Raw genomic sequence first — 25,687 nt, forward strand, 5'->3', positions numbered from 1 at the left:
ATGGCAGGTACGTTTCACGGGTGCGTTCGGACCGGCCCTCGACGCCATGAAACCGGAGCAGCTTCCCGCCATTTAACCAGGTACCATTTCATTCACACTGCCCGCAACCATCTGTGTCATCTCAGCCTTGCGCGTCAAACCATCATGTTAATGTATTTTCTGTAAATAGTCATCTCCTTTTTCGGATACTCCCTAGCAGCTTTCCCCCGCGCCATCTCAAACCTCCTCGTTCTCCCAGTCCTTCTCCGCAAACATGGGGTCCTTGCGCCCGCCGCCGCTCGCCACCTCGAGCTTGTCCAGGAACTCGGGCGGCACCGTGGGTATGTACTTGCGTTCGCGCTCCCTGTTGACGCCGCCGAAGCCCGCCCCGTACGAGATGAGCATGTCCGTCACCGACGGCAGCGTGAACGGCAGCATCAGCGCCGGGTCCATCAGCAGATTCGGCGGCGCCTCGTCGTCGTCGTCATCCCAACCGTCCCCTCCGCCGTCGACGTCGTGGCCCCCGCGGGCCGGCGTGCTCTGAGCGGTCGAGGGCGACGCGCCCAGCCCGTTCTTGCCGCCGCTGTTCTTGACCGGCGTCGACGGCGCGCTCGTTTCCGGGCCGCCGCCCGTCTTGGGCAGCGGCGACGCGGCTCGGCTCCGCCGCCGGTCCCGTTTCAGCGCCGCCTCCTTCTGGATCTCTAGCAGGTACTTGGTCGCGCTTTTGGGCAGCCGCTTCTCGCCCACCTCGGCGCGATAATGCGTCGCCGCATGAATCAGCTGCTGCGGCGTCAGGCGTTTGAGCTGCTGCAGGGTCCCCACGAGCTCCTCCAGGTCGTCTTCGACCAGCGACGAGAAGCACTGCAGCCACTGCAGGAGCTGGATGACGGGCGCCAGGTGCCGCCGGCTTGCGCCTGCCGTCGTCTCGCCCGTCGACTTTGTCTCGCCCCCTTCGTAGTGCTCGGCCTGTCGGTTGTTGGTCCGAGCCCACTCTTCCAAAAGTGAAACGTTCATGCGAATCTGCATGGCCTTGGTCCTCGCCAAGTATTTCCTATTCGACATGACGCGGTTAAACAGCTCGGCCCCAATCCAGTACAGTAGTTGCGAAATGATTTGTGTCGTAATCACCGAGTGAATGTCGTACAGGTCCAGCACAAACACGGTGGAGGAGAGCAGCGATGTGACGTTACGCGGCGACGGTTTAGCTCTTTGCTTGGGCGAGGGTGGCCTATACCGCTTTTCCAGCGGCTCTTGTTTGACCGCAGTCTTTCGCTTAAACAGCTTCCACTCGTTTTGAAAGGTAATGTCCTCGAAGCCTGGGATCGTCTCGTGGTCCAACATGGCCGGATCCAACACCTTGTCCAGACGTCGCTCAGCGTCGCGCACGATGAGGATGAAAATCTCATTGATGAGGTCTGCCAGCTGTGTTTGAAATTCCGACGTTGCCTCTACTAGACCCGCATCCTTTTTGAGGTAGTGTAGCAGCAACGTCGCGTTGGAGATCCAGAAGGCTAGAATGGTCATGTCCCACTGGCACGCCTCGACCTTGTTGTTAATAAGGTCCATCGCGGAGACCAGCAATCGTTCCAAAAGCTCTGGGCTTGCGTGGTAATGTGCGTATCGCGCGCTGAGGAAAATCATATTTGCTGGAACCGGTTTTTGCGATGGCGATCGTTGCGGCGTCATCCTGGTTATAATGATGTCGAGTATGCGGTCGAGTTCGTGCTCTTGAAAAACAAACATTTGGTCGTGTAAACATCGCCCCCAGTCAAATTCCTGCTGCTCTTCTTCAAATTCTTCCGCGGGCTGTAGAGATTAGTAAATCAATGCTCACTAGGATGAAGGGAGCATATTCATTTGGGTACGAACCTCTGGTTGATCGTCCATGCCTACGTTTCCTAGGTCAACCTCTAGATCGCGCGCACTTTCCATCATGAGTCGGCGGCGCATCTCATTCTCAGCCATTTCTTCCTCAAACCGATCTTGAGAAAACCCGGGATTGTAAAAGTCGTCGCCCATTCCAGCGTTGCCAATATTATAACCGTTGTCATGGAGGTAAAAGGACATGTCGCTGTCGGGTGGCACAAAATCGAACGCTGTTCGGCCGGAGGAGGTTTTTTGGTCGGAGGAGGCGCCGCTGTCGAGCAGGAGCTTGGCAATATTCTTATGGCGATTCGTCATTGCCCACATCAGGGCGCTCCATTGGTTCTGGTCTTGCTTGTTGACGTCGACGCCTGCATCGATCAGAGCCTTGACCACGCCTTCGTGGCCCTATCCACAGTTAGCGTAACGAGCAGCAGAGCTTGGTGAGCGGTACGCACAAAGCAGCTTGCGTAGATGAGTGGCGGCGTGCCATCCTCGTCGGGCGCGTTGACATCGATGTACGCCTTGGCTTTGCCGGAAAGCATTCTTGTAATCTTGTCCACGTCGCCGTTGCTGGCGGCCATGGTGAGAGACTTTTGCAGGGCATCCTTCTTCTCGTCGTCGGAAATCTTGTCATTTTCAGCGATGGCGTTGTCGTCCTCGGCGCCGTGGCCCGCCTGTTGAGCGGCTGCTTGGGCGGCGAGCATCTCCATGAGGCGAGCGTCGCTGTCCTTGGGGCCCTTTGTGATGTCACCCTCGTAGTCGTTGTGGTTGAGGGAGAGGTTGGCAAAGTTGAGCGGCTTCGCGACGGCGGGTGTCGTGAGAAACTGGGATTCGCCTGGACAATCAATGCGCACGTTAGGAAGACAAGTCAGGGGGGGAGGGGAGGAAAATGTTTGGGCGGCCCGCCCCTGGGGCAGACGGGCGACTGACCTTGCCAGCCGTCGTAAATCTCCGTCTCGGGGACGATGTATTCCGTAGGGGCGTGGCGACGGTCGTTGAGGGAGGTCGGGAGGTCGGTCGGCATGGGACGCGGCGGGTGCTGCTCGCCGCGGTCGACAGGCGACGCCGTCGATTCCTCGGGATCCATGGTGCGGGAGAGGAGGGGAGGGGCAGCTCCGCCACTGCCGGACTCGCGTGAGGACTATGCGGCGAAGAGAAGAGTCATGCGCGCCTTTGCTCGTGAGAAAAGGGCACGGTCGGGATGCCAGTAGCGAAAAGCGGCTGCCAGCGTTGGAGCGGGAAGGGAAAGCCGCCTTGTGCGAGGTCGTGTGAGGAATGGAGATGGAGATGGAGATTCAAAGGAGCCCGAAGCGGATCACTACGTACTGCGTGGTGTGGCGGGGCGTCCAAGCCACAGCATCGTCATTGTGGCAGAACAGCGGGCGGGATAATAAACTACGAACATGACAACATGAATCATAGCGACAAGGTTGTGTTTAATTCATTTTAATGTAATCTGTAAATTTTATGCATACATGCCGGCGAGTTGCCTATTTTTTTTTTCTTTCTCACATCCTCGTCGTCTATATACTACGGATACTGTTTAGCACATCAGCATCGCAGACTTGGTACGTGCATACATACATACATACATACATACGGACAGGGTCACTAGGCCGATGCCTAGATGGCTCTGCGGCCAAACGCGCGCACGCGCTTGACGCCGCCGTCGGGGATCATGACGAGCTTGATGTGAGTGAATACGCTGTTCGTGTCAGCACAGGCAAACTCGTGCTCCAAGTCCGCGCTCGTCTTGCTCGGCGCCACCACCTCCTTCCACCCCGCGTCGTCCGCCGCCGGGCTCGCGCTCGCGCTGTGCATCGCCTCCAGGCGGACCTTTTGCGGGAAGTTGCCGCGGAAGTGCGCCGTGTCCACCACGAACTTGTCGACGCGGCCCGGCGCGCCCAGCTTGACTATCGTCCAGTCGACGTGGTCGCGCCCTCGCGAGCGCGCCGTCTCCCACCCGTCGCCCATGTCCTTGCCGCGGCCCGGCAGCAGCAGGTTGTCCTTGGTGCCGAAGTGCTGGTCGGAGCAGGCCACGGCGACGCCGCCGTTCTGCGCGGCCGCGAGGTCCAGCACGGCCTGCGGGTCGGCCGGGAACACGGGCACCGCGTGGCCGAACAGGCGGAAGCGCGCGATGCCGCCGTCCGCGTACATGTTGATGCGCACGTGCGTGTACCGCTCAGTCGTCGGCGCGTCGAGCTTCCATCCGAAGCGCGCCGAGGGGCCGCACTCGCGGATGCCGAGGATCGTCTGCCAGCCGCCGCGCGTGCCCTGCCAGGAGACGACCTCGTCGTCGTTGTCGCTGAAGCAGCCCTCGACGGAGACGAAGGGCGCGTAGTTGCCGGTGAAGAAGGCCGTGTCGACCTCGACGCCCGAGACGGTGCCGGAGGCGACGCCGAGGCGGATGACGACCCAGTCAAAGGGCTCCGGGTTGTGGCGGCGTGTCTCCCAGCCGTCGTACCAGGCGCCGGTGAAGACCATCTTGCCGGGCTGCGAGACGGGCGCGGTCGGGGTCAGCAGGTTGGAGGCTTCGGCGAACCACTGGTCGGAGAAGGCAAGGACCTTGCCGCCCAAGGTGGCCGAGATGAGGTCTGCACGGGTGGGTGTTAGTAGGGTGAGTGAGTAGGGTGGGTTGCGTAGACATACCAATGCATGTCGAGCGAAAAGTCTTGTCAATCTGGTCAGCAGGGACGACGGTGGTGGCGACGTCGTCGGTGATCTTGTAGCTGATCTCGTCAATGGTAGTAGCCATGGTGACTGCGGAGGAGGGGAAAGGGATGTAAGTGTCTTTGTGTGTAGGTTCAACTTAATGAGGGCTGGCTGTTCTTGGTGGTTCTGATTTGGGCTTTAGGATACCCCGCGATTTGATTTTTTTTTGGGCTCGGATGTTTTGCTCGCACGACTCAGCTTGTATGGAGCCCCTCCATCGTGTCGAGAAAATGACGGGCGAGGCTGTATTTAAACTGCGCGGCCTCTAAACTTTAGGCGTGCGACTTCGGGCCACTACGGAGGGGGACTGGTGGGGATCGGGGAGCTCCGACGCCGGGTCTCGGCCGGTGCCCAAGCCAAGCCAAGCTACGGGCAGAGGCTACGGGTTGAAACTGCAAAAAGTATAAAATGAAATGGCAGACTTTTGAAAGCTGTGCAATTTGGGCGAGGGCATTCTGCAGTGCGGGGGACTTTCGCCGGCCGTTCATATGCGCTTCACATGTAAGCTGTGTAGGTTCCTACCGTAATGCATGGTCATGCTTCACTCAGCGAACAAGGATACCCGCACCGATGACGGGCTTGGCTTTTGTTTCCGAGAGACCACTGCATACAAATACCTTGCAAGTCCAATCAAATGGAAAGAAAACGCATGAGAGAAATGAAGCTATCAGGTAATAACGCGCCTTTCGGCAAAATGGCAACACCAGCTTTACTCGATGGCTTGACGTAACGTCGGAGCCCACTCTTGGCAGGTGGGTCTGCCATTTAGGTTGAAGCATCCTGAAGGCGTTCATCCGCATGCCCGCCTGTCTATCACAGCTTGTACATCTCGACTTGATGCCAGAGTTGTACTCTACTTGTGGTGACTCCCAAGCCCTCGCAGTGAAGACCAATAGACAACATCCTTGAACTAGGGGAATACAAGCTTAACTTTGACTCACGAGTTGACAACTTATAACAGTTGGCCTCTTGGATAGAGGGCGCTCCTGCTGGCTGCCCGAAGTTGTACGTTATTAGCGCCATTGCTGCGCTGCTGGATGTGACTGCTGGATGTGACGAGAATCATCAACACTGTTAGAACACGATTTCTTTACAGTGTAAATCCATCTTTATATTGCCTAGCAAAGAGTTTTATAAATATACTTAAACATTTTACTAGAATAGGGCTACTTGTGGTTGCGCTTGACGACCTTTTTAGGCCGCATCTCATTCTTATACATGGAAAAGAACTCACTCGGCTCCGTTGGGTGCTCGCCAGTGACGTCGTGGAAGGCTGTCGTTGCAATGTAGTTTGTCTTACCCTCTCGTACTAGGCTGTAATACTCAAGAAGATACTGCTGCTCCGATTCATCAATGTCACTTTGAGCCGCGAGCACGCGCTTAGCTTCGGCCCTGTGAAGGCGGTTAGTTAAAGGGTGGGAGACGGCTAACAAAGCTCAACTCACTAAGAAATGTTCTCAAACTTGAGATCGACACCGAGCGCCTTGCTTGCTGCGGTTGCGAGTTCCTCACCGGCACATAACATTAGACCTATTATTATAATTAGACATTGCTCCCGGCAATAGGGTGCAGGTATCAGCCTTACCTATGACGACCATCATCTAGCCGCGATGCTAGTCATTGAAGCCGTGCTTGCCAGTCCCCGTCAGAACGTGGGCAGCAACATTCGCGACGTCCTATAACATTGAAGCTGTGAGCATGGCTTTCGCAGCGACTTTTTCTTTTTCCAAAACTGGACAATTCTCACGCACCCCAAGAGCCACCGGGGCGAATTTATGGCTGTTGCCGATAGGCAAGGGGAGTGTAGACTCCTCCTTAGCCTGCTTACTATAAAGCAGTAAGTTCTCAACGTAGAAGCCGGCCCTACCATACATTAAAAAGTTGATATAAATTCTGTGATTGTCTACCTAGTGGCAACAATACGTTAGCTTACCGGATGACGCAAGGCGAGCCCCCAGTTGGTGTACTAGCATCGCCTTTGCTCTGTAGCACAAGAGTCTCAAGATCAATGAATTCTCGCAGGCGCGGCTGTTTCTTAGCAGTAGCGTAGTCGCATCCAACGCTACTAATCAGACACACGTTCGGAATCTGCGCCTTCTTGGCCACTTCGACCAGCTCGACGCAGATGTCGTACTTGTCCTGATGCGCAGGTGGCACCAGGCAGATGGTGTCGCACCCAGTACTCTGCAGAGCCTTTGCTATTTCGCGCGCGCGTCCATGCTTATGCTGCACGATCAGCACGCCAAGGCTCTAGAGCTCTTGTGCTTTCTCGGACTTTTCATCCAGCGCGAGGCCGACGACGGCTTCGACCTTGCGAGAAAAGTCTCAGTGCTGCTGGATGAGTTCAGCAATAGCGAAACCAGTTTCACCGTCGACTGCTATGATGCAAATCTTACGCGGCATAGTACTATTTTCCTTTAGTATTCGTTTAAGAAAAGAAGGAAAGAGTCTTCATCTGCGATTTTTTATTCCCGCTTGCAGAAGTTTGATGGCAGATGACAGCAGAAGAATGACGCTCTATATTAAGCTGCTAAACTGTGTTTTGGGCTGTCGCTGTAGACAGAGTAGCAACAAGTCACAAGACATGCATCAACAAATAGCCATGTACATCATCTATGATGGGCCATTGTGATCGCATTGCTACATCATTAATGACGAGCCTAAACAAGCAGGAGGGCGCACAACTTATACTAGTAATATAAACCGAAGGATGTTCGCCTTTAGAATTAGCTTTGTAGATTAGGCTTCAACAAAGTTGCGGTTTCTACCAGCCAATCTACTAGTAGGCCAGTCCTGGACCTCCAGCGAAGTCTCACAAACAAGTCATACTACAAAACTTTTACCTGTGTTCTGCTGCGAGCAAAGTAAATCCTATTATTCCTTATAACATGACTATTTTGCCTACTCCTCATGGCTTAAAGCCCCTGGATTATGCGCAACTTTATGGCCATGCTGATCAATGAAAGCGGCCTGTTTACCACTCTTGGCTCAGTTTTGCGTTTGGGTTCTAGTCTAGATGATTACCTTGGGTGGGTTCTTCAGGCCAGCAGCCTCAGCCTCTTCTTCATTATGAATGAGTTGGCTGACATCGCCCTCACGACAGCCCCCGCGAATCGGCGTGAGGACGTGGTCTCCTACCTCGATTGGCTTGAAATTTTTATCTTTGAGTTCTTCAGGCATCGTAGGTAAAGGCTGATTCAGAGGTTTCTGGTGAGATGTTTCATCAAAATGGACTCCTTGTCCAGGCTGGTTGTTGAGACGTAAAAATAGACTGCTGGCGGGCTGAAATCGAGCACGTCAGAGTGTCGTTGAGCGAGTGCCATCATTCCGCTTGCCCCAGCGGACCCGAAAGTTTCTAGCAGCAATCCATGTATGGAGGTGCTGTGATTGACGAGGTATGCCAATCCAGTGCCAGATCCACAGGCCGCCTATATATTGCCACCCTGAGGTTTGTCATGGAGATTGAATGGTGATGGGATATGCCAAGGCAAGCTGAGCGCAGACCTCAAAACATTTCTTCCCAATGGTTCAGGATCGGTGAGAAGCTGTGCTACTATAGTAAGAGTATAACTGGAGAGGCATGTATATGTACAGACGTATCTAACAAAGTTTAATGTATTCAACACTGCTTCAAGTTTTTAATTCCGGCGTCTTACACATGAATTAGCTTTTCCACCTTCTGCCAGCCAAGATTGCCTCAAATGGTCAATCACATCCCCAACGAGGTAATCATCATTATCGCCTCATTTTTAAAAGCGGGAGAGATCTTCTCTCGCTCGCCTCCGTCAACAAACGGTTTTATTCTCTATTAGAAGCATTCAGATTCAGATACGATGTCGCGAATCACGGCAACAGCACGCTGGAGTGGGCATTATCTCATCGACGATTGATGGCTGCGCGAAAAGCCTTGCACGCAGGAGCGCAACTAGACAGCGAAGTACCTTCAATGCAAAAGGGTCTTTTGGAGAAGGCCGCGTTGTACAACTATAATGAGTTTGTCAAGTTGTTTATCCAAGTCCAAATCTCGAGATCTAATCGAGAGATATAAAATGGTAAAGCTGCGCTTCGCTGGGCTCTTATCCGCCACAAACAACAAAGAGCTCATCAGCATTCTACAAGACGGTCGCATTCTTGGCCCCCAAGGACGAAGCAGGCAGGGCTAATAAAGGTATTCAAATTATTTGCCACTTATTAGGCTAAAGCAGGCAATGCCTATTCATAATTTTTAATAGGAGCTTTAAGTATCATCTAATAGTAGGAAGAGGCTCTTCCCTTACTCCTTACTCAAAAGGCTGCCTACGTCTAATCTGCTCAAATAGTTGCTGATCGATTGCCCAAAGACGATGTAACGGGCAAGCCGCTTGAGCGGCGGCTGTGCCGCCGAGCTTCTAGAACCTTCCATTGATCGAAGCTATAGAAGTGCTGTTATGCTCTCATAAAGTTGATTCACTTTCTTTCCTCTTCATCTTGATAGAAAACAGCATAGGAACTAGATAGTTGAATCAACTTACTAGCGGCCTTTCACAACTTCTTGCATCAAGGTGTTATGATGATAGTTTGCGGGAAGCAACGAGAACGGCTCTGGTAGCGATAGCTGCTCTGTGGGCAAGCATCTCTCCGTGCTCTTCTGAATAGCCAGGTCGGCCATATCACAAAGACGAGGATGGCCTAGAATATCTGCGGCCGACAACTTCAGATCCATGTCCATAGCCCGTGCCGACAGAACCATGGCACTAATCGAGTCACCACCAAGCTGGAAAAAGTCGTCGTTCATCCCAATGTCGCCGCGATCCCGACCAAGCACATCTGCAACCAGCTGGTGTATTTTACTTTCTGACGTATTGGAAGGGGGCCTCATTCTAGATGAACAGAAGCCACGGTAGATGTTGAGCTCCCGTCGCAAAAGTGAGCACGCCTTGTCCTTGATAAGACGCCGGTCTACTTTGCCGGTAGGACCGAGGGGGAATTGCTTGAGGGGAACAAATAACGAAGGGATCATGAAAGGAGGTAGGCTCTTCCGTAGCGCCACTTCCGCGATCGATGCCCGAGATTGAAACTCTTCATCTGGGACGGCGAACATGGCAGACGTGGACAGCGTGCCTTGGTTGTTACTGGAGCGTTTCCCTGCAACATTGCTGGCATCCCAGATAAAAGCAGCAAGTAACCTCTGACTGTCTGAGTTCTCGGGGGCAATGATTTCCACAATGGCATCCGTTGTGGCAGGAAAATGCCGCGCAACTTGATGTTCAATCTCCGCAAGCTCCATTCTCTGCCCGCGAAGTTTGACCTGCCTGTCCTTCCGACCAACAAACTCTAGCGATCCGTCGCCGTCTGGACTGTACCGCATCAAGTCTCCAGTTCTGTATAGCCTGCCTGGTGACTCACTTCGTGGCATGGCACGCAACCACTTTGGCGGCGGAATGAAAGGCGAGCCGCCCAGATCCTCTCCCATGTACCCGCGGCCGACAATCGGGCCCTCAATCACCAACTCGCCAACCGCCCCAATGGCAACCAGCTTCTCTGGGTTGGCAGGCTCTACCAGCCAGCATGCGGAAGAAGCTGCCGATCCGATATTCACCGGATTGGCACCCGGTTGAGTCTTGGGCTGCACAGTGCAGTAGACCGTCCCCTCAGCAGGACCATATACGTAGACGAGCCGCACGGCGCCTGACCAAACCGTAAAGTCTATTCCCTTTGCAGACTCGCCACCAATCACCAAGGTGTTGAGATCTGGTACAGCGGAGGGTGTTAGAGTTCGGGCGACCGAAGGTGTCAGAAAAGTCCAGTTTGCTCTACGATCTCGTATGGCTTTGGCTAGGTTGTCCCGGCTGTCCGCTTCATTCGGGACGCATACGCAGCCGCCAAGGGCCAGTCCAAACACATAATCGGCAGCGGTGACGTCGAATGCATGGGATGCAAACTGAAAAATACGTGACTGGCGACCCAGATGGAAGTGCAGTCCAAGCGCGGTAACTTGGGTGGCGAAGGCTGAATGCTCGATAACGACGCCTTTCGGCGTTCCCGTTGACCCCGAGGTATACAGCGCACATAGGGCATTACTAGGGAGTGCTTGGATGGGATGATGCACTTGAGTAGTTAGCGAGGCTTGGTTTTCTCGACTGCTGTTCTCATCGACCTGGACGACGTGTTGACAGCCGAGCTTCGCCGCCAACGCAGCCATATCCTTGGAACATAGCAACACTGATGCTTGCGCATTCTTGCAAATCCACGCCAGCCGTTCGGTTGGGTGTGAAGGGTCCAACAGTATGAACGCGCTACCGGCTTTGGCGACTGCCAAGATGGCAACAGCGACCCATTTCGACTTTTCAAAGCAAAGAGGAACCATCATGTCTGGACCCAGTCGTTTCTCTCTAAGAACGGCTGAAAACAGTGACGACTGATCGTCGAGCTGCTTGTAGGTAAACTGACCATCCCATGCGTCAATCGCGCTAGCTTCTGGCTGCGCTACGCAATGGTCGTGAATCATGTCATGGATGCACCTCGGAACGGCTGGAGGCGCTGAAGAGTTCCAGCACTCGATTTGCTGCAAGTCATCTGTGCTGATACTGTCCATGTCGCCCACCAATTTATCCGGCGACAGTACTGTCTGCTTCAAGACATTGCCAAAAACTTGTAGAATCCGTCTCATTTGGGCCTTGGGCACCACCGTGGCATCGTAAACAGCCTCGAAACGGACGCATCTATCGGCGCCGGGGGTTGACAGAATCGTCAATGCGTATGTATTCCACATTGGCTGGGGCGTAAAAGCACCAGTATCACCGAAGATGCCAGATTTTTCGGCTGATGATTGACGCTGTTGAATGACGAGGAGGCTTTGGAACTTGCACGCCTTGGCCGCGTCGTCTCCAAGGCGACTGATGTTCTGTACCCCAAACTGTTCAAATTGTATCATCTCTATGATACGTTTCTGCAGCGTCTCCAGCTCCTCGTGAATTGATGAAGAGGACCTCAACTGAACCCTCAAGGGAAATGTTGCAATCGTGGGACCAGCAATCTTGTCAATCCCCGGCACGGGCGCTGCCCTGCCAGAAACCGTCAAGCCAAACACTACATCATTCACGCTGGTGTAAGCCATTAGAGTCATTGCCCACGCTAGCTGTATGCGCGTGGTGAGTGTTATATTTGCTGCCGTTGCAACACTTGGAGGGAGGCATATATGCTGGCTTTCGGATTCCGTGGTATTTGGGGAATGTGTGGGCGTTGGCAGAGCTGGAAACTGTTCGGCGCGTATCCCAGCAAACTCACTTCTCCAATGATCGGATGAATTTTTATTAGATTGGAGTACATATTTGACAAACTCCCTAAATGTTTGAAGGACTGGAACGTGGCCATGATACGTGTCGCTCACTTGGGTCTTCAGGATAGCCGCTGACCAGGCATCGTATATGCAGTGATGCATGGTAACGACGCAAAAGTTTGGCTCTCCGCTGGCGTTGGATATGATCGCCATTCGTACGAGCGGCGTACCCAGATTTACCGGCTTTGCCTCGTCGTCCGCCAGATATTTGGTCAAGTCATAGGCCATGTCAACAACCGCCTCGTCGCGAACCACGACTTGATACGTTGGGCCGTCACCAACAGATCGTATGACACGGGTTCTCAAGGCGGGGTTCGCGTCCAAGGTGGCTTTCCAAGCTGCTTCGAGCTTTCGAAAGCTAACGCCCTCTCTAAGCTTGTAGACACGTCGTGACACATACGAGCCTGGCCGTAGGGAGTTGAGAGCGACAAGGCCCTGTTGCATTGGTGTAGTTGGATAGATGTCCTCAATCTGAGTCGCCGGTAAAGCGTACTCCTTAGCTGCTGTTGCGAGAACAGCTTGCTTTTGGCTCTCTGTAATCAATTCAAACGCCGAGCATGTGTAACTCTGTTGCGTGTTTCCCTCCGTGGAGCCAATCAGCTTTGCCTGACTTGACAGTACTGGATTCGCAAAAATGTCCCCAAAGGTCAGACTAAGACCGAGGCCATGCGCGGCTGAGGCCAGCCTCATCGCCGCCAGCGAGTCGCCTCCCCGTCGGAAAAAGTCCTCGAATCTTCCGATGCTCGATTCAGCAGTGTTTAGCACCTGCGACCAGAGCGAACGGAGCTGCAGTTCTTGGGGTGTGCACGGGGCCTCGTGGCTGGCAACGGATCCCAGACATGCAGCTTCCTCCGAAGCCGTCATCTGGAAGAGAATTTCGCGCAGCTTTCTGCGATCAGTTTTGCCGGAGAGATTGAGTGGTATATGGGACACTATGACGACGACGGTTGGAATCATGTACCGGGGAACGACGCTGGCCAAACGAGTCCGAAATATCTGCAGGTAGACAGTGGCTCGGTCCAAGGGGCCGAGGAGAACAGTACCTCCCGTATCAAGTGACGTAGGGTTCATTCCGAGAAACGCTGTCAACTTGACATCCTCAGATATTGACGTGCGGCACACGTCCATAATCACATCGCAGACTTCCGTGTCTGAAATGTCTATCAGACAGCGCTGAACCTGCTGGAGCACGTCGTCCAGGTCAAGCCGCTGTCCGTATAGCTTGACTGAGTTGTCTTTTCGGCCAAGGTATCGGACGGATCCATCGTCAGCAAATTGTGCCAAGTCTCCTGTTTTGTAGAGCTCCCCATCGTATCCAGGCTGTAGTTTTCGCAGCCAGGCTACATCGTGAAGAAATGCAAGCGCGGTTCTCTCAGCATCAAGGTATCCGCGAGCCAGCACGGGACCTTGAATAACTAACTCACCAACAGCTCCCACAGGCACCAGCTTGTTATGGTCGCCGGTGTCGACGAGCCAGATGGATCTCCCGACTCTGTGGCCAACGTTCTTTCGGTCAGACGCGACCGTCGGGCTCCTCCTCACGCAGCAGAGGCTGACACTCTCAGCCTGACCATACGCGAACAAGAGATTCACTTTACCCTCCCATGTTGCAAGACCTTTGAGCGACATGGGCTCACTAGTCAGGAGCAGCGTCTTGAGCTCGGGGGTCATGCCTGGATCGAGGAGGGCTGCCACAGACGGGGTAAGGTTGGCCCAATTGACTTGGTACTCGGCAATGAATGTCTCGAGGTGGTTGAGCCGCTGCAGCTCAGACGGCATACAGACACACCCTCCGAACATGAGTGTGAGAAGAATGTCCCGGTGACGGATGATGCAAGGTGGCTTTGTGACCTTTCCAAGCCTGAGAGTTTGGCACCATCGCCCGTGCCTGGTTAGTTAGTTTCTTACTCGGCTTCCGAGGAAGACTGTTGATATTGATTGATGAAAATATTTCCCAAAAGGCTGGACAATGTCTAAGTGGTCTTGCGTTCAACCCCGAAAAATGTACAATGTAGCAGCGATTAGCAAATTGGTTTCTCCAGTACAAGCATCTGTCTCAGCAAGGGGATATCTTTCTCTCGTCAAGGCAGAGGGTGATTGACTCTATTTGCTCGAAATTCGGGCAGCCACCGTTCTGCTGGCTCTTCACGCCCGCCGCCGCCTACATCTCAGGCCCCCTGGTCTTGAACATGGCATCGAAGCGCTCTACAAGATCCTAGCTTGTTCTCGCAGACACTTGCTCGCCTCTTGCTTCGTCCTCTCCGCCGCAGCTGGCTCCATCGGCTGCACAAAGCGCCTCACCAAAATGGCATTCATGTCGAGCGTCGGCCTGTCCATTTTCTCCTGGTTCGACGAGCTAACAGCGGCAGAAAAGAAAAGATTAATTAAATACACAGAATCAACGGCGCATCTCGCCTTGACGTCAAAGGTAAAGTCCGTGGCCGACCTCCACCAGCTAGGCTCGAGCTTCAGATCCGTGCCGGGGAGCTGCCTCTGCAGCTGCGCCGTGCGCTCGTCGCCGGCCTTCTGAGCGTCGCTGCGAGCCTCCTTCTCCCGATTCACCATGTTTTTTTACAGCAATTTGCGGGTGTCTGTGGTATTTTTTTCTTTTCTTTTGAGCTGGTGATCTGCAAAGTGAAGGGGACGTTAAAGATAATGAGAGAAGGGGGGCAGCCAGAGGCCTTTTCTGAACCGGGGACTTTTGAGTAACTGCATGCATACATGCAGAATAAGTTACTTGTCGTCCACGCATGTATCTAGCACAGGACAAAGACGCCCGTCCAACCGCCAAAGACCCCCAAAACGTGGCTGAGAATATAAGCGCCCGGGTTATGCTTGTCACAGGTCGCACAAGCACTGCAAAAGGAACGAAGATGCAGTCAGTACTATTCTGTAGCCGCCTTCTAGCCGCCGGCACGTTTGCCAGAATCATGCAGCCGATGGTCTTCAACATTTTACTTTGCAAAGAACCTGTTTGTGCTGGGATGTCGTTGCAGCCACGGCTTCGTTCGACGAGATACCTTGTTCAACCTGCGCCTGCACGGAAAAACACCAAATGCATCACGGTATAGCTGTTGCCCTCGTCCGTCATGCCCGATGACGACAACAACAGCGATGAGGTTCTCGTCTACTTGCATTTCGACTCGGACGATTTCTCCGATTACCTCACGAGCCACTACCTCTTTCAAAAACCCAAGCCACCCGCCCGCGATGCGCAGTCCGCAGCGCGAGCGGCCAAGGCAGAGCCAGCTTCGCCTGGGAAACGCAAAACGCTCCGCCTGTGGTTTCGTCGTGACCGTCCCAAGGGAAAGAATGGCTTGCTAATTGGGAGCAGCTCTTCATGCCATATCATGCTGAACCATCCATTCATAGCAAAGTTCCACGGTACTTTGACCTTTGACGAGCATCATTGTCTTGTCTACAGGGACCTTGGGTCTCGACACGGTAGTTCCGTAACGTACCAGCCCGGCGGCTCCGAGGAGAACTCCGAGGTCGGCTCTGATCTCAGCGATCGGAGGCGGGACTTTACTTGGGTCGTCGGGGGGCCGGACGTTCCTGGAGGTGTCGTGATTTGCCTGGGAGGCAAGTACAGCATATCTCTCACCGTGCCATCGCGCGACTGGACCAGCGCAGGGCACCAGCGGTATGTTGACCGCTTCCTCGCTGCTACTCGTGGCGATGTCAAAGACCGGCAGCTACAGAATGAGATGAACTCAGAGTTGGTTCGACCCGGTCCCGCACGGCACAAGAATCCCGCTCTTCAGACACGGCCCTTGTTCCTCCCCGCCAGCCTTGGCAGAGTCGCTGGTGAATGGAACGTCAGCACTGCAAGGTTTCGGGTGGTCAAATCAGTCAAATACAGTGAACGTCAAGAATTGAAGAATTGGGGCAAGGAGGTCCTGATTTGGAACGATTTGAAACACGCAAGTCACCCTCTCTCTGTCCTTGCCCCGGTAAACCAGGCTTATGGTGACTCTGACTGACCTTTTCCGCTTCAACAGCCCAACATAACGCAATGTCTAGAGGTCAACTTGACCGTTTTCAATCTCTTTCTGCGACCCAGTCTAGCGTTGCACGAAGGGGTGACCCCCAGCATCTATTTGGAATATGCGCCGTACGGCAGTCTCGAGCATCTCGAGTCGAGCCTACAGTATGAGCAAGCCGTCTCCGTGACGTACCAGTGCCTCGACGCGCTCACCTACATGCACGAGCGCAACCTGGCGCACCGGAGCATCAAGCCGTCCAATATCCTCATCTCCGCGCTGGATCCGATCCGCGTCAAGCTGACCGACTTTGGCGCCGCCACCGTCAGCGACCGCTGCGCGAGCATCCGCGGAAGCGCACCCTGGTTCGCGCCCGAGATGCACGCGGCGATCGACGCCAACGGAAACAGGAAGCGACGCGGCGCGAACGGAGAGAAAATCACATTCGACAGCAACGGAAAGCGGGCAGCAAGGAAGATGAAGCCCCTCGAGTACGGCGCTGCAGTCGACATATGGGCGCTCGGCGTCGTCGCCATGGACCTGGCCTGGCCAGGCAACCTCCCCGGCCCCGGCGCGCACTCACCCGCCGCCCCGCGCTGGAAGTTGATTTGCGACGCGCTCGCGACGAGCCTGAGCAAAGCCATTGCAAAAAGCCGGTGGCTCACGTTCATCAAGAACAAGATGCTGGTCTCCGGGCCGTCAGAGAGACGATCGGCCAGGGCCTGCTTGCAAGAAGTGGAAGCGCTTCATAGGCCATCCGTGCGCAAAGAGGGGCCGGTCAAAGATGCCGCCCCCAAGCCACCAGATAGACAACCGCCGGCTGAAGCCTGCTTGCGAGAAGCGGAAGCGGCCCAGGGGCGATCCGCGGGGCCGGTAAAAGAAGCCGCCTCCAACCCACCAGATAGACAATCATCGGCCGAGGCCTGCTTGCAAGAAGTGGAGGTTCTTCAGGGGCAATCCGAGCCCAAGACAATGCCGGTGAAAGGCACCGCCGTCTCCGAGCCATCCGAAAACTACGTGGCCGGGGCCAGCGGCGCCGGGACCGGCGAGCCCGAAGCCGTCGTGGTGACAGTGGCTGAACAGCCCCCTGCTCCCCCGGCCATCACGCTACATTACAAGGTAGACTGGGAAGGCGATTTGGTCATGACAGGGATGGCTTTCTCGACCATCACGCTGTCCTGGATGGTCGACGGGGATGGGGACGTGCTCATGACGGATGCGCCGCGTCCAGGCTAGTCTCGGCCGTCTGCGCGCAGCAGTGCTTTCCGGGCTTGAGGCGAGGGCGAGGGAGCGTGCAAAGGGGAATCAGCTTTGGGAGTGATATGCTCCATTCAGCTGGTATAGTCGACGCTCCGCGATCGAGACTTGTCTCGGGGGTGTATGGTTGTGTAATAGTAGATCCTGGTAGCTGATTGGGGAGCTTGAGACTGACGTGTAAACTCATTTTTTTTTTCAGTTCATTTTTCCTGACGCATGTACTTGACGTCCATCTCAGGCATATAGATGTACAAAAAGTCATTTGCTTTGTTAGTTTTTGCCATTGCTTTGTATAGTGTAACGGTCAACGTGCCCTCGCCTCCACCGCTATATTCCTGGAACTCAAGTACAGCGTCTCGACGGCACAGCTTGAATAATATTTCATTCAAAATTTTAAATTGAGAGAGAGTTTCTGTTTCTTTTGACTGGCCTTCTTTTTTCAGGTTTCCGCGTTATCGATCAAAGACTTTGCTGCTAGTACGCGCGACCCCAGAGCCTTACAGATCTCTCACATGTCGCTTAATGTCCTTGTCAGCACCCAGCCACAGGAGATCCGGCCGACTGTAGTGGCCGCAAACGTCTATAAACGCTCGCGCCTTGAGAATGTCATTTAGGTCAATCGTGGCGTAAACAATGCCCTCCTCGTGCTCCGGAATGTCCGTCGTCAACTTCTTCCCGTCCGGCCCGAAGACGCACGAGTTTCCACCGCCGGGCGTGCTCATCAGCGCTCCCCGCGGGAGGGACATCAGCTCAATGCCAGACGGGCCGATGACTGATGTCGTGTGCAGCACGAACGACTGCGACTCCATCGCGTAGACCTGCGCGATGGCGGCTATACCTAGCGAAATTTGATGAGCGCCTCCGCTGCCGATTCAAGTTTCGTCCTGAGATCTTACCTCTTCCGGACATGGACTCTAGACAGCCTTCGGGCACATCGGCGTGCACGGGCGGCCACGAGGCAACGTGAATCTGCTCCCGTTGCGCATACATGTGGTACTTGAGCAGCGGCTGGAGGTGCTCCCAGCAGTTGAGCGCGCCGACCCTCCCGGCCGCCGTGTCCGCCACGCCCGCCAGGCAGTCGCCGCGCGAGTCCCCGAAGATGGTGCGCTCCATGTGCGTCGGCTTCATCTTGCTGCGCGTGACGCGGACCTGCCCGTCGGCGTCGATGACCGCCTGCGACATGTACAGCGACTCGTGGACGTTCTCGGAGAAGCCGAGCACGACGACGATGCCGTGCTCGGCGGCGCACTGGGTGATGCACTCGGCCTGCGGGGAGCCGAGCTTGAGCGAGTTCTGAATGTAGCGGGTGGTGAGTTCCGGGTCCATGTTCCGTGACCTGCGCGCACAGTTAGAAGATGACCGACGGGGTGCGAGTATCGACTGCGTGAACGGGTGGCTGTACCAGATCCAGGCGGGGTAGCCGGGGATCCAAACTTCGGGGAATGTGATGATCTTGGCGCCATTCTTTGCGGCCTCCGCGATGAGCTTGCAGGTCTTGTCAACGGTGGCCTCGAGGTCCAGCCACACCGGCTCTGCCTGCGTGACGGCGATGGTGATTTTAGACGAAGGCGACGACGTAGAAACCATGGCGGAATTTGAAAGTCTTTCGGTAGAGTTGAATGGACAAGAGTACGATCATCTGCGGGGAGAGATACTGATGCATCTAATATACCTTGCATTGGGTGGGTGGTGGACGCCCCCTCCCTGCAACATCAAGCCATTTGTCGTACGACACGGGCATTGCCGATGCTGTGCAGCTCATCGGCAGTCAGTGTTGCGTGGAGAATCCTTGCTCGCCTGTGCACTTGGTTCTTTGTCCGAGAGCAAGGGGTGGAAACAATGGGCGGAAATGGAAGCCGAAGCAGAAGCTTATAAGCAAAAGTTGGGGCTAGGAAGCGGACCGAGAACCGCTAGTCGTACCGAGACTCCGCAATGCGGCCGTCGAGTCAGTGCCAATATGTTGCCGAATAAACTAGTTGATTTACGCGAGATGATAGATTCGATCCAAGGTATATAAATATAATAGCGGGTGGATGTGTCCGTGTCTGGAGTTGTCAAGCTCACTGAGAGTCGCCTCGGCACTTGTATCCGACGGGGTGCGGATCGAAGCTCATACTTGATGACCTTGACAATCATCATGGGGCGTACGATGCATTTCTGCATCCACACTTACCTCACCCCTCGAAATGACCGACAAGGCTACAGAGTGAAAGGCCCCAGCCGCTGCAGATCGTGACGCCATATCCAGCCATGGCCCCCCCGCCAGGCAACAGCCACCAGCCATGCCGCAGCGCCGGCGCATCAACCCGAGAAGTGAGTAAAATCGGAAATCAGCACACCAATTGGAACACGATAATTCAGATTCCTCGTTTTCCTCGGGCTTTGGCTTGGTGTGACTGTTGAGCCACCACCTCGTTTTGCAGGGCAGCCGGGAGCTGTCGCGGCGGCGGCTGCAGTGTTGCATTGGGCTGATTTCAGGCGCCCAAGTTCTCCAAAGTGGAAATAGAAATGAGACATGATGGAACGGTCGAACAGGGGTTCGGTTCGGCCAGCCGGCGTGCGCCGCCCACGACGACGAGGCTGGAGCAGGGGTCGCTTTCGCGGGCCGGCCCGTACCGTCATCATCCCCTGGGCATGCGCTCCCTTTCCGTCGTGTTGAAATTGCGTATCAGTCTCAGTGGCGCCTTTCTAAATCTGCATTGGGACTTGCTAGGTCATGCAATTTGTGTGTAGGCGAGCGGGCTTCGGCGGCCTCTCGTTTCGACTGTATTGTAGGCATCTAGTAAAGTTGCTCCCCCGTTCGCTTGGCAGTACCACCAAGCAGTCGCTCCACCAGCGCTCCTTGCAAGGCTGCATCGATCCGTACAAATTGTGCATGTCCAAAAAGTATCTTGACCTCAACATCACCTACGCTTGCGACTCGTATATCGCAATGCAAGGCCCAGGCCCAGCGCGGCGCCAGTTAGCAGCACCGGGACATACTTGTACCCGCCTCGCCAGGAATAGAATAAATCTCTCACGGCGGCTGGTGCAGCTTCGAGCCAGCTCTTTTGATGTCGTCAGGGACAATGTATTTATGGACCTTGCGGTACCTCTCTTCTTCTGGTACTCCTGTAACCAGTCAGTTTTATGGTCTTTGGGTATTTCTAGACTTCTTCATACCCATCCAAGCAGCACATCTGACGAACCAAGTATGTGCTCTGATGAACGTTTCCATATTGTGGGTGGGCAGTGCCGTCTCCATCGCGTCGGACACAGCCCACCCATATTGCGTTGAGATTGGGAATCCGTAGTGCAGTGCGTATGTCTGGAAGCAAAGCGGCAAAAGATTGACGTTTTCAAAGTCGATCAAACAAAGAAACCCATTCGCATCAAAGATGAAGTTGCCAGGGTTAAAGTCCCCCCAGACTAGATAGAGCCTGCTGTCGAGGGCACATTGTGGCCGTGGTGGGGCACCCGAGGGGGGCGGGTGGTTTTGAGGCATGCCGCTCATATAATTCACATGCGCTCGCAGAGAAGCGACGTCCTTGAACAGCTTCGGCGCCTCCGCATCCTTGAAGAGGGGGTGCAGGATAAGGCCCCCTCCGTAAGGTCCGGGGGTCGCATCGGCTGGTATGGGAATGCTCAGAAGGATGTCGATGGCTTTTGCAATGCGTCGGATGTACGAAAGCTGTTCCTCCCAAGGCAATGTCTCTGCGAGTTTTTGGAGTGTTCGTCCTTCCCTATATTCCATGACGACAAAATCTGGCCAAATCACGCGGAATATCTTAGGGACGCAGGGGAGGCTATCCTTGTTGACAGCTGACAGGGATATTTCTTGCAGGGCGTTGTAAGTAAATTCTCGTGTTTCGGCCTCCATTCTTGTCAACGCCGACGAGTGCTTGCCATACTTGATGTAGAACCACGGAGACTCGGAGTCGAGCGGGTACGGGAAGCCGGAACGGTAGTAACCAGCTTCCTCCTTCAAGTTCCTCATCTCTTGCAGAGTTAGAGAGTCGGCGATCTCTTGCAGCTGTTCCATGGTTTTCATTTTGATTCTGGTGGGGACGATCAATGGCGCGCAAGGTGAAAGGTGATGCATTGCAAGAGAAGCAAATGTGCTTCTTGGAGGGTCGCTGATTCAAGGCTGCACTCCTGACTGACTAAGCACGGCTGGGGTTCATTAGATACATTCACCTGGAGATGGGTGCAACATCGGGCTGTAGGTAGCTTGATGAAGGCTGCCGAAAATTAATTCAGGGAGCCTATTAGCTGTAACACAAGACATGGGTATCTAATAACGGCACGGATACGGAGCACCTGTAAGTAACTTAATGGAGTATTGGAAAGGTAGTAACGAGATTCAGATATTGATAGTGGTCAAATTCGTGTATATTGGTGTTCTGGTTGATAACTAGCTAAGACACTGGTCTCTTCTGCCTCCATCGCCGTGTCTGCGTGCAAGCCCAACGAAAACGTCGGGCGCAGCTCGATTCTGGTCAATGAGAGGACTGTATTGAGCAGGCTGCTCTCACAGGGTCGGCATGGAGTAATGACGGTGGTTGGTGGTCGTAGGATCCCACGTGAGGCCGCAAAAGCGCCTTGTAAGTTTCGGAAAGCGGGCATCTCTATGGCGGTCGGGAGGAGCCGTGCAATAACAAGAAACCCGCTGAAGTTGTGGGCCGATATAGCTTCCCGCCCCCAATCACAGGAGGGCTCGGTGGGTTAGTAAATAGTCGCCTCTCATTGGCTCAGTCTTAACCGCCCGTTCGGAGCTATCGCAGCAATTGCATGAGCGCCCGTTGCTTCTTCATCTACACAAAATGACGGAAGGCTGCAGCCGACGCGAACCGACCTGAATCACGAAGACCGACCCTTCATGCGTCGCAGCCTCATCGTGTGATTGCAATGGCTCCTTCCAACACCGCCCTCTCTCAGGACGCGCCGGCCAGGCGCCGCGGCCAGACTGCCGAGGCTGATGAGCCAGCACCCGATCGCAACACACCACCACGCCAGCAAGATGATGCGTTCACCATGGCGCAGCTTTGGAGTGGTGAGTGGCCGTCCTCTTAACTGTCCCCCACCCCCCCTTTCCCGTCACACAGGCGCCAAGACTAACCCCGTCTCGCACGCAGGCGCCGGCTTCATCGCGCAGGCCGCCGTCGTTACCTTCGCCCTATCCCTCTCCGGGCGGGTACTCTCACAACCCCTGAGCCTCTTCTCCTGGCACCCGCTTTCCCAAGTCTTCGGCCTGTTCCTGCTCGTACAGTCCATCCTGGTGCTGCAGCCCACCCGCACCGCCGCCCAGCGGCGCGTCGGCCAGTGCGTCCACGCGTGGCTCAACGCGGCCTCGCTCGTCGCCTTCGCAGCCGGCTTTACCGCCGTGTACGCCAACAAGCAGCGCAACGGTGCGCCGCACTTTGCGAGCAACCACGGCGCGCTCGGCGCGACGCTGACCACGCTCCTGGGCGGCCAGTACCTGGTCGGCTTCGCGATGTGGGTGGTGCCGGCGCTGCGAGGGCGGGTGTGGCGGTTGCATCGGGCGGCCGGGTATGTCAGCTTGCTGCTGCTGCTGGCGACGTTTTGCACGGCGGCGGACACGGGGTTCGTGCGCAACGTGCTGAGGATCGAGGCGTGGGTGTTTTACGCGCCGATGGCGCTTGTCGCGGTTGGGGTCCTGCCGCGCATTCAACTGTCGAAGCTGGGATTTAAGAAAAGGAAGGTGTAACAGGAATGCTTGAGCCATTCGTTTCTCTGGTAGCAAGCGCAGATAGATTAATATTACGTCGTTTGATGTCGCCAAACCTCATTTATAAAGAAGCTTTCTACTTCGGCGCCTGCCTAGTGATGTTCTGATTGCAGAGTTATGGACAGTTGTCTGACTTGGCTAGCAATCTAGCCTCACAGTCTAAATCTCTCATCTCAAATATGATCGGCGCTGAGAACTCATTCAAAGGACACAAAAAGCAGGCGGTGGTGTTGGCGCTACCCTATAGCGGAAGTTGTGCGTCGACGCCATTCGCGCTCAGCGGCACGACCAGACAATCCAGCACCCACCTCACGAGCGCAGTATCCAGCTTTATTGTAAAATTAGCAGCGTAAATGCAGCGACCTAGCACGCATGTGTACAAGCATCACAGAGTTTCGCCTCGAACGAAATCTGCTTCTCAACTTGGGGCAACAACTTTGACGGGGCAACAACATTGACGGAATCCACCACAGCGTGCGAGTTCTTCGGATTACTCGGAGTGCATTCTATGGAAACCTCTCTACACTGCTTAACGGTCTGACCAAGCTCTTTAAAAGAATCACCAATTGCTGATGCCCGCGTACTACTTACCGCCGCCTCTCGTCATAAGGACACTGAGGCCCGGCTGCCAGGATGAATTCGGCGACGAAAAGGCCATGTACGAGATTCTCAAGACGCTTCAAGGCCGTGCCATTCCTACATTCCCGAGCTGGGCGATGATGCATGGAGGATTACTGGTCATTCTGCTGTCCCGGATTGAAGGCGTGCTGTCGTACGACCAGCAAGGTATCCCATGCCTGCAGAGAAGTACCCGGTGGAGGAGCTGCATTGGGAGCTTACAAAGTTTGGCATGGCGTACGGAGATACAGTTGGAGAAGTTCATCAAATCCGATGGGCGGGTCATTGTTGTGGATTTGGAGGCAGTGTCTGCTGTCGAGCCGATGGAATACGAGCTTGCGGCATCGTCGCATCGCAAGCATCTGATGGGGCAATATCCTTCGTATCTGGAGAGTCCTTTTACAGATTTTGGTCCCCTGTGATGTGCTTACTGTACGCGTACCTTTCTACTTCCTACGCGTGGCATCGGAATGGTCAATTTAATTCACCCCTTTCCCAGTGCATTGCAGAGAAACGTGATGCTGCCATACATTACCGTGGACTTTTCCACGTGTACCCTATGCCGTGGATCGGCGCCGTTCTCGTTGGTGCGAGTGAACAATGAGATGGGGCTAGTTTTGTCATGTGGGCTTGGAGGGGAGCCTGTGCACAACTCACAACTAGTTAGTTAGGTCAGAGGAACTTGCCGAAGGAACTCCAAAGAAGGAAGGAAGCTAGAAGGGAATAGAAGTACGGGGTGCAAGGACTATTTCGACTGGGCGCGCCGCCACCGACGCCATACGGAAGCAACGGTGACTGGGGCCTACTGTATTGAGCCTGGGGCGTGCATGCATGATGCAGACCATAGGAGGGAAGTTCTAGCATAACAAGGCTGCCAGTGCACTAGATGTCTTCCTTGACCAACCAAGAGAGTTTCGAGTGTTTGTTTGCCGACTTTGCAGTGCCGTGTCTCGGGTCTCGGGGGAGGCGATGGGAGGCATGAGGGCTCTTGGCTGCGCTGATGGCCTGCAATTGGAGCCGCTAGTTTACCCCTATCCTTGCCTTGTTCAGTTATTATGGCCAAGCTGATGCGTGTGGTGAAAAGGGGCTGGCTTGGCGGTGGTAACTAACTACCTGGAACCGACAACGCCGCCACACAGCCATCGCGAGTTCACTTTGCCGCTTGACATGGGGCATCATCACTAACTTGTAAGTCATTGCATAGACAGTGCAACCTGTAGTCTGCAGCATAAGAATTGTACTGTCCAAAATGTCACTATTTCGAATATGACGAATAATAGCTGTTTTTAACCTTATATTAGTTTATTACTTCTAGGTATGTTGATACTGGGCAATACTAATTTGGTTCCTTATATAAATATTATTACGCTTAATAGGCGCCGTTAACAACTCCATCATTAGAGAACTTTTGTAAACTTGGCTGGCCCAGTCTAGATCGGCAATTAGAAAGAACTGCATTCCAACTTTACTATATATATATATATATGTATATCTTGTAGGCAATGTAAAGCGTAAAAACACTCTAGAGACTGGACGAAGGAAGAGATGATGTCGTATTTGTATTGGGATAAGGCAGAAGAAGAGCGGGTTGAAGCAGTGGTAGTGGCAGCTGAGATGCAAGCTGATTCCTTCTCTGAGAGACGCGGTGTGGTTGACATCTGGGAGGCTGTGGTAGCGGACTGTGTGGCATGAGAGGCCCTATATTTAGGCAAGTAGGCCACTAAACCTTTATCACTGATCACTGAGAGGGACGTGCGGGAAAGTTAGTCAGCAGGGCGCGGAATTCGGCTCCCATTGAGCGGCGCCAGGATAAAATCGGCGCCCAGGCGCGAATGTACATTTTCATTTATGTGTCTCCAGAATGCGCAAGCTATAGCAGCCTACAATGGATACGACAAATCCTACAAAACGCATGCGAGCTGCGTGTTCGGAATTAGTTGAGGATGAACCTTCTGAAAGGCCTACCAGTGCCATTCATTCTACTCCAATTAGGCGACCGCCTCCGTTACACCCAACCACTGTCAACTCCATGCAACAACAACAACAACAACCCTCAGCGCTAGCCATGATGCCTCATGAAATTTTGGTCCTGATACTTGGTAATTTACTTATCGGGCAAAATCCCGTCGAGCTGCATTCCAAGCGTCGGTTCAGCAGGACCAAGAGGGTCAAGACGTCCACCGACGCAAAGTCGAGGACGCCACTGATCAGCGTGTTGCTATCCTG

At 54.3% G+C, this 25,687-nt stretch overlaps 9 protein-coding genes across 9 annotated transcripts; 2 read left to right on the top strand and 7 right to left on the bottom strand.

The window, feature by feature from the left end:
- Nucleotides 1-216: 216 nt before the first annotated feature.
- On the bottom strand, nt 217-2,932 carry ISF_06716 (DIL and ankyrin domain containing protein; the record flags this gene model as incomplete). The annotated part of the gene is made up of 4 exons (XM_018850320.1): nt 217-1,785; nt 1,849-2,250; nt 2,301-2,680; nt 2,776-2,932. The coding sequence occupies 4 exons, from the start codon at nt 2,930-2,932 to the stop codon at nt 217-219; spliced, it is 2,508 nt and encodes an 835-aa protein (XP_018702360.1).
- Nucleotides 2,933-3,468: 536 nt separating this feature from the next.
- Nucleotides 3,469-4,600, bottom strand: ISF_06717 (allantoicase; the record flags this gene model as incomplete). The annotated part of the gene is made up of 2 exons (XM_018850321.1): nt 3,469-4,439; nt 4,495-4,600. The coding sequence occupies 2 exons, from the start codon at nt 4,598-4,600 to the stop codon at nt 3,469-3,471; spliced, it is 1,077 nt and encodes a 358-aa protein (XP_018702361.1).
- Nucleotides 4,601-5,723: 1,123 nt separating this feature from the next.
- ISF_06718 (hypothetical protein) lies at nt 5,724-7,737 on the bottom strand (the record flags this gene model as incomplete). Its single annotated transcript, XM_018850322.1, has 6 exons — nt 5,724-5,949; nt 6,021-6,087; nt 6,143-6,158; nt 6,309-6,384; nt 6,491-6,783; nt 7,582-7,737. The coding sequence occupies 6 exons, from the start codon at nt 7,735-7,737 to the stop codon at nt 5,724-5,726; spliced, it is 834 nt and encodes a 277-aa protein (XP_018702362.1).
- Nucleotides 7,738-9,067: 1,330 nt separating this feature from the next.
- ISF_06719 (Amino acid adenylation) lies at nt 9,068-13,654 on the bottom strand (the record flags this gene model as incomplete). Its single annotated transcript, XM_018850323.1, has 3 exons — nt 9,068-11,625; nt 11,824-11,946; nt 12,046-13,654. 3 exons carry the CDS (start codon nt 13,652-13,654, stop codon nt 9,068-9,070), a joined length of 4,290 nt encoding a protein of 1,429 aa, XP_018702363.1.
- A 426-nt stretch (nt 13,655-14,080) lies between these two features.
- On the bottom strand, nt 14,081-14,440 carry ISF_06720 (hypothetical protein; the record flags this gene model as incomplete). The annotated part of the gene is made up of 1 exon (XM_018850324.1): nt 14,081-14,440. One exon carries the CDS (start codon nt 14,438-14,440, stop codon nt 14,081-14,083), a length of 360 nt encoding a protein of 119 aa, XP_018702364.1.
- A 524-nt stretch (nt 14,441-14,964) lies between these two features.
- ISF_06721 (protein kinase) lies at nt 14,965-17,094 on the top strand (the record flags this gene model as incomplete). Its single annotated transcript, XM_018850325.1, has 2 exons — nt 14,965-15,828; nt 15,877-17,094. The coding sequence occupies 2 exons, from the start codon at nt 14,965-14,967 to the stop codon at nt 17,092-17,094; spliced, it is 2,082 nt and encodes a 693-aa protein (XP_018702365.1).
- A 518-nt stretch (nt 17,095-17,612) lies between these two features.
- ISF_06722 (Nitrilase/cyanide hydratase and apolipoprotein N-acyltransferase) lies at nt 17,613-18,702 on the bottom strand (the record flags this gene model as incomplete). Its single annotated transcript, XM_018850326.1, has 2 exons — nt 17,613-17,953; nt 18,012-18,702. 2 exons carry the CDS (start codon nt 18,700-18,702, stop codon nt 17,613-17,615), a joined length of 1,032 nt encoding a protein of 343 aa, XP_018702366.1.
- A 1,429-nt stretch (nt 18,703-20,131) lies between these two features.
- On the bottom strand, nt 20,132-21,145 carry ISF_06723 (Protein kinase-like domain protein; the record flags this gene model as incomplete). The annotated part of the gene is made up of 2 exons (XM_018850327.1): nt 20,132-20,226; nt 20,278-21,145. The coding sequence occupies 2 exons, from the start codon at nt 21,143-21,145 to the stop codon at nt 20,132-20,134; spliced, it is 963 nt and encodes a 320-aa protein (XP_018702367.1).
- An 857-nt stretch (nt 21,146-22,002) lies between these two features.
- On the top strand, nt 22,003-22,822 carry ISF_06724 (Cytochrome b561, eukaryote; the record flags this gene model as incomplete). Its single annotated transcript, XM_018850328.1, has 2 exons — nt 22,003-22,147; nt 22,230-22,822. The coding sequence occupies 2 exons, from the start codon at nt 22,003-22,005 to the stop codon at nt 22,820-22,822; spliced, it is 738 nt and encodes a 245-aa protein (XP_018702368.1).
- Between the last annotated feature and the right edge of the window lie 2,865 nt (nt 22,823-25,687).

Source organism: Cordyceps fumosorosea, assembly GCF_001636725.1.
Source record: "Cordyceps fumosorosea ARSEF 2679 chromosome Unknown scaffold_18, whole genome shotgun sequence".
NCBI classification, from domain to species: domain Eukaryota; kingdom Fungi; phylum Ascomycota; class Sordariomycetes; order Hypocreales; family Cordycipitaceae; genus Cordyceps; species Cordyceps fumosorosea.